The sequence below is a fragment of the Rhamphochromis sp. 'chilingali' genome, assembly GCF_963969265.1.
Source record: "Rhamphochromis sp. 'chilingali' genome assembly, chromosome: 2".
Classification (NCBI taxonomy): Eukaryota; Metazoa; Chordata; class Actinopteri; order Cichliformes; family Cichlidae; genus Rhamphochromis; species Rhamphochromis sp. 'chilingali'.
The window spans coordinates 48,896,546-48,907,745 of record NC_137930.1 but is presented as its reverse complement, the minus strand read 5'-3'; the positions used below and the strand labels follow the sequence as shown (position 1 = coordinate 48,907,745).

Genomic DNA, 11,200 nt, shown 5'->3' with positions numbered 1-11,200 from the left:
TTTCACAATCCGTTGTCATGGGACCATGGCTTTATGAGCAGGTATCATGCACAGTTCTTTTTGGGATATTGATATAATAGCAGTGGAGGGTGCTGATGGGCTGTACGCAGACTGTCAGAATTCATTTAAGTTGAGGATATTTTGATGTATCCTCCTGCAGAAGAATGTTATTACTTCCTAGCCACGAACTGCACCCTCCTATCTTTGCTCTGCACACTGCAAATTATCTGGTGCTTGCCATGATTTAAAATCCTATTTTTAGACAGGCCAGATTATTTGCCTTGTTTTAAAAAAGATTTACTTGTTTCTAAGTCTGGATTTTAGATAATAAACTTAAATTGAGAATAACCATATAATTGTGTCTATATTAGTACAGAAATCCAGAAATGGGAAGAATAACTCTTAAAATAGCCTACATTAGGTCTCTCACCAGATGTCTCTCAAAATATCACTTGTTTCAAGATAGAGTGACAAACTCAATTTGCTTGATTTAGGAAATTCACACAAGGCACCTGTTGAAAATATGATTTATTCAAAATCATGTCTGACTTCAAAGTTGTACATATAAAGGAAAAAAATTAACCACAATTTATGATACAAATCACATTTCAAAGACAGCTGTTTGTCCCAGCATGCCAGCATTATGTGGTACAACATTGACATTGGTTTAGGGAACATTTAATGACTGTCAACTGATATCATCACAAACTACACTAAGCCAATACTTGGTGCAACCCTAATCTTAAGGGTGATTTCTATGGGAAATAATATCAGAAAGACTGTATTTGATTGGCACAAACACACTGTCCCTAAAACTAATAGAAAAGTATGAAGTATAATCAATGAGCTCATGGGCTAATTCTGTAGCTTGAGCAACAATGGGCACAGTTACTTCATATGCCAATAAGTCTTCATTTAAATTCAAAGTTTCATAGCGTTGGTACTCAAAAGCAATAAAAGATGAGTCAATCAAAAAGATATCCTTTATCAGTCCAAACACAGGGAAAGTGCCATCCACGTCTGCAATAATCATGGACTTCCCAGCAATGTATTTATTGCCATTTAGAACATACCATTTCACTGAGACAACAGACTGCATGACATCTATTCCAAAAAATTCTTTAATTTTTTTCCTAACATATTCATTATTTTTAGCTGATACTGGCCCGGATTCCTTTTTTTTCGCAAAAATAGGATGTTCAGTGCCTATTTCATTTTGACAACACTCAAGAAATTGATTGTGGTTTGCAAGGGATTTACAAATATTTTTAAAATTTAACTTAGAAGCCCACTGTTTAAAATAGGAGTGCTTTGCCTCAAAGCGCATGCACATACTCCTTATTAAAGGTCCAAGCGATAAGATTTGACTGGGAAGATGCAACATATAATGTTGCTTAGGTATTATATTGGCTTCGAGAAAAAGTTGCTTGAACTGATACAGGTGTTCTTCAATCATACTTCTCAGTTGCAATACAGTTTGTAAAGAAATAATGGGAGCAAGAACTATTTGAATTATCATAATTAACTTTCTAATAAATACAACATACTCACTCTCCACACCATACAAAAGAAAAAGTAATATTTTTAAAAGAATTAGCATCTGTCCACAAGACTGTTTCAATTTGTTGTCGTTAGCCGCTAAAGTGCCAAAGCTAATAGGACATGGTTTATCCCGTATTTCAAGAGGTGAGTAAGGAAAATTTTGAATGTCTGAATTAAACTTGTCTAATTCTAATTGTCCTGAGAGAATTAGGTGTTTTAATACAAATTTAACTTCCATTGATGCAACACCTTCAAAAATAACATGCATTATGTCCTGTGGAGTTTGTTTGATCAGGTCAAATGCAGGAACATCAACTAGTCTGCTTCTTCTATTAATTCCATAAGTAGTTTTGAGGGACGCTTTCAATAAATCTGTGCTTGCTTTATCTATTTCAAAACACTGCCTGATATGTTTCTCCAGAGTTCTGTGAACAAACTTCTTCTCCTCAAAAACACTTTGCATATCATCAAAGTTGCATTCACAGTGTCTACATTTGCTATAAGCAAAACCAATCCCTTCTTTAAAGCCAGCAATCTCATGCTGGGCTAGCGTGTCTCCGCAAATGGCTATAACAGCACCAAACAATTCAATTTCACCATTTGACATTTTAATCCTTACACCATTGTAAAGCAGTGATAGATCTTGAAGTATTCTTTTCAGTACAACATCAATACCCCACTGAGAAATGTCACTTGCTTTAGCAATAGCAAGAAGTCGTATTGCAGCTAACTTTGACCTAAATTTTGGATCAATATTTCCTAAAGTATAATAAAACATGACCAATTTGTTTGCAGAAGCATGGGACCCTAAGGGGTTACATATTTCAATTTCATCTGTGTACAGTATTAATTGCAATGCATTTGGCCTCTGAGAAAACAAGGGGTGAGATGTAAAGAGGGACCCGTCTCTAAAATCATAGAAGAATCCCTCTCTGCTTCTTTGTGGTGCAGTGTTCAACATGGTAAAGATTCTCTCATTAGTCATTAACTGCTTTAGACTTTCAATTAATGGTACATAGTAAAAACTTTTGTTCCTTAAAGACATGACCCTTGAAAGACCTTGCTTTACCCAACATATCTTCTGGGATACTACTACTTCCTCTGCGTTGACTGGACAGAACATTTCCCCTATGGCTCTACTCTGTCCATATGCAATGGTGGAGAAAGGATCCATGAATTTATCAAATGTAGCCAAAGCCTCATCTTGAAGCTGAGTGGTTCCCTCGGCATTATCTTCAAACACTGTCTTCATTCTTTCCTTGAGCGTATCCAAAAGAACAGCCTGATACTGTTGCACTCCTGAGATGATATGTTTGACCGTTCTCTGTGAAAACATTTGAAATAAAAGTAACTTATTCTGCATTTATATAAAATAATAATAATTCTGAATTCCATTATGAACAAGTAAGACATTGATTGCCTTATGTAATGTATTGATCCATTAAGACTATAACATACCTGTGATAAGTGGCACTGTTCTTGAACACAGATAGCAAAAGCTGCAGCAGATCTGGTAATATCATGTCTGGTAAAGGATGTTGTAGCAACAGCTTCTTCCTTTAGAGCAGAAAAACAAAGTTACTCCAAATTCCTGGCCAATTATAGAAATTCTTACATAACAGGTATAATCAGTTACACCTAATGATTGGTCCATTAAAAAACAAAGTGCATGACAGTGACTAGTGTTACAGTTGTGAATATTCAATATAATATAAGATAATATAATATTCATTCTTTGGAATAAAGAAAAAAGAAATGGAAAAGAAATCAAAGACAAAGAAACAATAAAAAAGGGGTTGTCCATTTTTTTGATGAGGCTAGGGATTGGATTCATGAGAATGAGATTTTATCTTTTTAAATAATGAATTTTTGTTTGCACTTAGATATTAGTTTCTTTACATGTTTGTTGTATTTATTAAATTATTTATGTATTTTTAAATCACGTAATTTAGATTTGCACTCAGAATTTATGTTAGTATTAGTATATGGATATATTTTATTGTATGCATTTATTAATTTATTTAATTTTCAAGAAAATCATTCTTATCCATGTTTTGGCAGTATTTCTGGCCAACAGATTTTTTTTTACAGTGCTTCCAAATACTCTGTGTCTTACCTGAAACCGTATTCACCACTTATAATTCCTACGAGATACCCAAATTGCTGCCACATTGAAAGATTTAAGCGCGCTGAGAGTGTCTTTGATGCAAACTTCACCAGGAGACATGCCAGCCGCAGAGTGTGTGCCTTCTCCGGCTGCAGCATAGCCTGTACTATCTACACTGAACTGCTATTCTGTTTATTTATTTTTTTTATTTCATCCTGCAGGATGAAATTGTGATTTAAAATCCAACCATAGTGGAAATCGCTTGTAACAGTTTGAAGAACAATATCTAGCGGTATAATATCGCGAGATCTCGTTAAATTTCTCTTGACTAACAATGGAGAAAAGGATTAAAAGTAATATAGGACCAAATACGAGGAGTTAGACATAGCTAAATTTGTCATCAGAAGCCACACTACATTTTATTTAGTTTAACACTTACCGTGATCGGGCTGTCAACAACCTGAGGCTCCTGCACTTCAGCCAAAGATCCACCAGTTGATATTTCCACGGTGCTGGTTGTTGTTGCAGTACTACAGTTGGCAAAGACTGAAACACCAACATTTTCCGATCCTAAAGAGTGGGATGTTGGGGGGCTCCTCCATCCTCTTGGTGGGCTTCCATTCGTCAAATACAGAGGGTGCGTCCGTTTAATGTGGCGAAAGAATGAGTTAAAAACTCTGAAATCTTGTTCACAGCCATCTATTCCACAGTAAACCCAAAAATCCTGCCTTCGACCATGAGCTGCATTTATGTGGCTAAGGAGCACCTTCAGAGTTAAAGAAACAAAGATAAAACAGATCATACATCTCCAGAGCGCCATGGTGAACTGTTTTCGCGCTGTAGCCATACAGCATACTTTACCGCTCTCCACTGAAGGCCACAGATGAGAGTGTGGGACCATGGGAAAGGTAGGCAATTTTTAAAATATATGTATCCTTAATTATCCAATTTTTCAGGTTTAAATTACATCAGTTATATTTATTTTTAGGCAATAAGTGTTTAAGACTGAATTTATATTTTTCTTTTCTTTTTTTTACTTAAAAAAAATTAAATATAAATAATTTTCTGCATGCGCATTCTCAGTTCCTGTCGTGACGTTACTTTCACGCGGGACAAACTCTTTTCCCCTGCTTTGTTAACCATCAGGACCGTTAGGAAGATCAAAATTATTTATCTAAACAAAGCGAACAGTAATTTAAGGTTGGTAACATTAAGTTGATTTGAAAAATACTATGGTACAACGGTGTTATTAAGATAAAGTCGTGTTTTGTGAGGGCTGCTGCTAGTTAGCAATCTAGCTAATGTGTTAACTTTAGCTAAATGATCTTATTTAAGCTGTAGGATATTTCCAGGCACTGTGAGTGGAGGCTTTGGAACGAACTAGAGAACTGCTGTCACGGCATGGACAAGTTTGACGATGCCATACTGTCTGTGTTGCAGGGTAAGTCTTATTTTTCAGTTATTTTGGTACGTTAGCTAAGCAGCCTTAGCATCTGTTAGCATCATTTCTGAAACTTGGAGCTAGGATTGCACTCTACTCTGACCTTTATCCACATTATAGCCTTGAGCTGTCTTTGCCTAAATAGACTTGGAACATCATTCTTGAAGACACCCAAAAATAGTTTTATTGCATTCCCAAATATTTGATAAACTGTTTTAAGTTTGACATTTTATCATGTTAATATTACTTATTGCTAAAATACATTTATTGACAAAAAATGACCTCGACATGTAATAAGCCACGCCCAGGAAAAGAGAAATAAATATCACTTTTGAAGTTGTTTTTCTCTTTTACAGCTGCGAATATTGATGAGGAAACTTTGAGGAGCTTTACCCGGGATGACCTAAAGGATCTTTTTCCGGGCCATGAAAATTTCTTCCGTAGAAAGAAGATTTGGGATTTTATCAGCCAAAAGGTAAATACACATTATACCACTAAGAAGATGATTACTGTCCATATTGTCTAGCATTAATTTGCCTAATTGTGTATTTTTGTTTATATCCCACAACTGTTATAGTTTAAGAGTACTGACCAAGTTGCCAACACTTTCCATCGAAGCGAGAGTAACCCCTTCGGCTTTGATGTGTCACAATGTCAGCCTCAAACTTCCACTCCCATTTCCTACACTGCTGACAAAAAAATGAAAATGCCAGACCCACCAGAGTATGTGGTGTATACAGATTCAGAGTTGGACATGGTGCGCAGTCAGTACTTTGCATTGCTCCACAGTGGAAAGGAAAAGGACTGCAGGATGTCGAAGGAGCTCTGTTGCAGACTTGTAAGGAACACAGTCACCAGCATGGTTGCAATCCTCCGTGTTAGTCCCATGGGGAAAGAAGTAACATACCCCTCCAAACTCGAAATGAGAGCAATGTCACAGAAGATTGTCGACTATTACCCCATGTTACGTGATGCTGACACACACATGCCATACGTAAGTCATTCTTTACCCACTACAATATCTAAAATTGAGTGAGATAATAAAATGATGTACAAATATATATTATTTTACCACAGCTGACCATCTACACCAAACTGTACAAACGACTCCAAAATATGAAGTCTCCAAGGAAGAGGCAGGGCTCCATGCCACAACGAGGCAGGCCCAGGAAGACTCTTTTCAGCTCAGATGACACAGACAATGGGACTGAAGGTGACCTAAGTGGTGAAGCAAGTGGTTCAAGTGACTATACCACACTTCTTGAGAGCAATGATGACCTCAGCGAGGATAACTCAAATGCAGGTGTGTACTTTGGTCTGCTGTACTAATGACTTTTGGTCATCTAAAACTTCAAAGAGACCACCTGCCCTCAGTTTTCTGTTCAGAGTGCATCACAAGATTTATACAGTGTTGAGTATTTTCCTTAACTTTCTAGCTATTCCCTGTTATTACATTCTGTTCATCTTCTGTTTTTTCCTCAGAGAAAGAATCCCAATTGCCGCTACCCTCCACTGTACCAACTACGTCAAACAATACTACGCTGGCTTTACCACTATTATCCAAGTCAGCCTCATGCTCTGCACCCAGGTCTGATATAGGTCCTTCAACTGCACCTCCAGATGATGTTGTTGGTAAGTCCACCATCACCCTTATCTACCTCTCAGTCTGACTGTGGTTCCTCTTACAGCTCTTTCCAAAATATGGTTGCAGCAATGAACCCCGTTCTAAGTGTTTATTCCATAAATCATAGTGGTTTGGCATTAACTCGAGTTGGTGTGTAAAATCAACATATGATAGATCCCTCATTCCAGTTTGCCAGTTAGCCATAGTAAGTATTTTACCACTTTGTGTTGTAATGGGTGTTACTCAGTGCTGATTATTTACACATGTAAATCCTCATGCTGGTCACATCTATCATGCCTTATCACAGTGTTTCTGTCATAGATCAAATTACCTAAAAGATTTTTATCCATCAGCTCATAATCACTGTTCACACTGATGTGAACGATATACACAGTAAACAACCTTTACCTTATTTTCACCACAGTTTTATTCACGGGCATCTTAAACTGTCGTTTTAATATTTGATTCTGTTCAAACTAACAATTAACATAAATCCATGATCATTATAAGAAAAGGACACAAAGGGAAATGATTAGGACATATAGGGTCAGTTCATTACTCAAACATATTTAACCTAAACATTAATTCTCATAAATATTATACTTAAAAACAACCATGCAACCTTACTAGAAATGACTGATTAGAAAAATCTGAATTTAGTCTAGTTACACCATGTCTTACAATTGCTCTTTGCTTTCCCTAGCAGACCATGACAGCCTGAAGATGCAGGCAAGACATTACAAAACCTTGAGCAACATGTACAGGAAACCCAATGCAAAACCCAACCAAAGTGACGTCGCTCAAATTTTGGACCTGGAGTTTGAGGCCAGACGAGCTTTTATTGACGCAGATGTTACAAGGGAAGAAGACAGGCCTAGAAAAATATTTGAAGCATACCCGTGCTTCAAAGACATACGAAATGTAAGTTCAACTACTTTCAGTTAAATTCCTTGCTTTCTCTGGATAGGTTTAGTTAGTTCTTGACTAACTGAGCACAACTTTGTCATAGGCGATGGATGAACTGCGTCGCATCATTGGTGGCTCCAACTGCAAATACATAGATCAAATGAAGGGTCGATGGGCAGAGTTTTGTTCGAAGGTGCAGTTCTATGGCATTTGGAAGAAGGTCCTGAAACCTCCTCTCCCCTTGGATGTATGTGGAGGTAAGTGGCCTTTTCATACATTAAATCCACACATCAGATATGTTCGGATTGCTTTGTTGAGATACTTTTCTCCGTTCACAGTGGATTTTACTGTCACTCTCTTCAATGCACTTCCATCTCTTTTTCCTTCAAAAACTACACCACCAAAGCGGCTGGGAAGTGCCAGTGAGGCTCTCCTTCATATCCTCAAGGTGCGAACAGCTGCAATACCAGCCACTGTAACTTGTACTCCATTTACTTGTATTGTTATTATTAATATTATTATTTTGCTTTTCCTGCTTAATAAGAGTGGGTTGAAGTTCAATTCAGCAGGGATTAAATTACTCCTTATTCAGGATTTCTTAATTGTTATTCAAAACCTACTCCAGAGAGGCAGCACAGAGCAAAAGCACATTGCAGTTAGGATACAAGTAGAAGCAGTAAAATGATATATTTAAAAAGGCCTTCAAAAACTAGAATATGTAACAAAGTTAAAAGAAATAGTTTTAAAAAACAAATGAGAAAAAAAGCACAAATAGACATGATAAAAATGCTGCAAACTAGAGAAAATTCATGCTCAGAATTAATACACAGCAAAATCTCCAGTGTTAAATTAACACCTTTGACAGTGTTATATGTTTAAAAGTAACCTAGTCAGTTTTGAAGATTAACAATGACTAACACTGAGCAGTGCTGATTTTCTAACACTGGAAAATAAATCAAAATGTTAGAAATATTCCAGTGTTAGAAAATCAGCACTGCTCAGTGTTAGTCATTGTTAATCTTCAAAACTGACTAGGTTACTTTTAAACATATAACACTGTCAAAGTGTTAATTTAACACTCAACAGTGTTGTATTTAACACTCAGAGGAGTGGACCCATATAGACACTCTCCAGTGTTAATTTAACACTGGAGATTTTGCTGTGTACATTTCCAAAATTTCATATTTATGTAAGTCAGATATTTTACATTTATTTCTTCTATTCCAACAGTAAATCAGTTGGAGCATTCTAAACTCTTGATATTGCTTTTTGTGTCTTAAGCTGTTTGGATGCACAGCAACCCTTTCATTGAAAATCTTGAAGAATTTGTCCTTTTTTTGTGCTTTTCTAGCCGGGTGAAGATGCAATGCTATACCTGGAGAAGCGGCCTCTCTCCTCCCCAGTGCTGCTTTTTGATGGAACAACCAGCATTGTTGCTGTAGGAAACATACCAGTGACCACTCTCTCCTTGGAGGATTTCTGGGAAGGAATGTTGGTGTTGATGGCATATTACTACACCTTGCACTTAACATACCCAAAATGTGTTGCAACGGTCCTCTCTGTCATACAAACTGAGGTAATAACTGATGCCATCCATGATCAAGATGCCACTAGTGCATATAAGAAAGCAATAGCTGAGTGGAAGTCGTTCTTTGAAAAATAGGTGAATACCAAGCAGGATTTTATCAGGTCATTTGCAGTTTGTTTAGTTTTGTAGTACGTTTGTACAACTTTGTTCCTAATTTGCCTAGCAATGTCCTGAGAAACGGCTGTACTTATAATGCTTTACAAATGAAAGTTGTTGTTTTTTTTTCTTAGTGACACTTTACCTGAGGCATGTAAAGTTTTAAGTCAGTAATGCCATTATTTACAACATTGTGAGACTATGTGACTGTCACAAAAGTTTAAGGCCAAAAATTTAATTTCTTTTCTCTGTTTAGGCCTTTTAAAGGGTTGATTTAGACTTTTAGGGATTGTGCAGCAGCCCTATATTGTTTAAAAAAAGAATTTTGTTCTCATGAGAGAAATAAATGTTGACATATATCACTCCTGTCCTGGTTGTGATTTCAGTAGAAGCCAAGGAGTATTCTAGGAAAAAGGTCTGTTTTAAGGTTTTTTTGCCTGGATTTAATATTGATTCAGCTCTATTTTAAGATAAGCCAACCTGAATCAAGAAACAAATTAATCATACTTCACTAATATTGAGTAGTTTTTCATAGTATTAGAACTATTTTTCTCGTTGCAGTGCATTCATTTGCTGCAAGTAAGAATTCAAAACATAAAAAAAGACTGTAATTTAGCATATTTAACTTACTTTTGGGACTTGATATAAAGTAATTTTATCTTAAATTGAGCTTTTTAAAGCTTATTTTAACCCTCTTCAATTCTCAAATGTGTTCTTTTATTTCTGGATTAAAAAATCTTATTTCAAGATTTCTTATTAAGTAAAATAAACTTGCTGCATGGACAGATAATTTCACTTGTTTTCAGTGCTTTTTGTATCAAATGTAGTATTTTTTTCCTAAATATAGACTAGCCATTTTTGCAGTGCACATCTGTCTCTCTGTTGGCCTGTCTTTGTCACTGTGTATACTGTCAGAGAAGATAAGACCGAAGGGAAAGGAAAAACATCTCAGTATGACATAGCCTTCAAAATCTCAGATCCACTAAAAGCAGTTCCACGATGATGTCAACAAGGCTGAGCTGTTCTGTTTCAAATGTGTCAATTCAGCTCTTGACAAAAGCCCTTGGATTCCTAATGGTGGTATTTTCCAAAGGACTTGTTAGACAAGGTATTTTTACCTAACATTTACAGTTTAACAGGCCCCAAAAGGATTTTATTTATTTTTATTAGGCAAATGCATTGAAAGAGTTGCTTTAATGCACTCGGTCTGATTTAATCAGCATATTCTTAATTGATATTAATATTAACAACAGCAAAAGATGTTTTTTTCTTTAGTTTATTTTAACTTGAAAAAGCATTCTCCGTGTAAAAAAACTAACTATTAGGGAAACGAAATCGCACAAAACGAAATCAATTTATTTAATTAAAAAACATCAGTTAGTAATATGTTTAAAAGTGGTAAGGATTAACCTTGAGTTTGGATTTAATGAATCATGCAGTCTTTATGTGATGCATGTGTAAACTACACAGGTGTGTACATATCCTACAAATACACAGAAAGTCCTTCAGTCAAGTTTATGCTTAAGAGCTCTTGTCTCACATAAAAAAACCCAAAACATATGGCCTATGTCGTTCAGTCTAATCTCACTGAAGACCATTAAACTGCCTTATGTACTAGGTCACAGTTGTCCGTCATATAGGAGACAGAGAGGGAGAAGGGAAATGAAAAGCTGATGGGAGTGTTCGAGATGACTTAGCTGTCTGCGCCGTGATGAAGTGGCATTGATTAACTCAGATTAAGACGTAGAGGCCCGGTCTCCACTTCAGCACTGTCATTTTTTTTAAAGAAGGACGAGACTAAGGCAGACAATGTCTGCAATTCTTTCACACTGTGTGACAAATATAGTTGTTCTGGACCCATTGTTATCAAATACTTTTCACTGTCTGTGCAGTACA

General features: G+C 36.3%; 1 protein-coding gene and 2 long non-coding RNA genes across 3 annotated transcripts; 2 read left to right on the top strand and 1 right to left on the bottom strand.

The window, feature by feature from the left end:
- Positions 1-541: 541 nt before the first annotated feature.
- LOC308393024 lies at positions 542-4,235 on the bottom strand. Its single transcript, XR_013970906.1, has 3 exons — positions 4,089-4,235; positions 3,001-3,099; positions 542-2,866 (listed from the first exon to the last, which is right to left on the bottom strand). It is a non-coding gene; the product is annotated as an uncharacterized lncRNA (long non-coding RNA).
- A 15-nt stretch (positions 4,236-4,250) lies between these two features.
- On the top strand, positions 4,251-5,466 carry LOC308393023. The gene is made up of 3 exons (XR_013970905.1): positions 4,251-4,557; positions 5,002-5,090; positions 5,447-5,466. It is a non-coding gene; the product is annotated as an uncharacterized lncRNA (long non-coding RNA).
- A 19-nt stretch (positions 5,467-5,485) lies between these two features.
- LOC308393022 (uncharacterized protein) lies at positions 5,486-10,160 on the top strand. The gene is made up of 8 exons (XM_080876454.1): positions 5,486-5,565; positions 5,668-6,084; positions 6,168-6,393; positions 6,573-6,722; positions 7,421-7,635; positions 7,724-7,877; positions 7,959-8,068; positions 8,972-10,160. Exons 2-8 carry the CDS (start codon positions 5,791-5,793, stop codon positions 9,281-9,283), a joined length of 1,461 nt encoding a protein of 486 aa, XP_080732580.1. The 5' UTR covers positions 5,486-5,565; positions 5,668-5,790; the 3' UTR covers positions 9,284-10,160.
- The last annotated feature ends 1,040 nt before the right edge of the window (positions 10,161-11,200 follow it).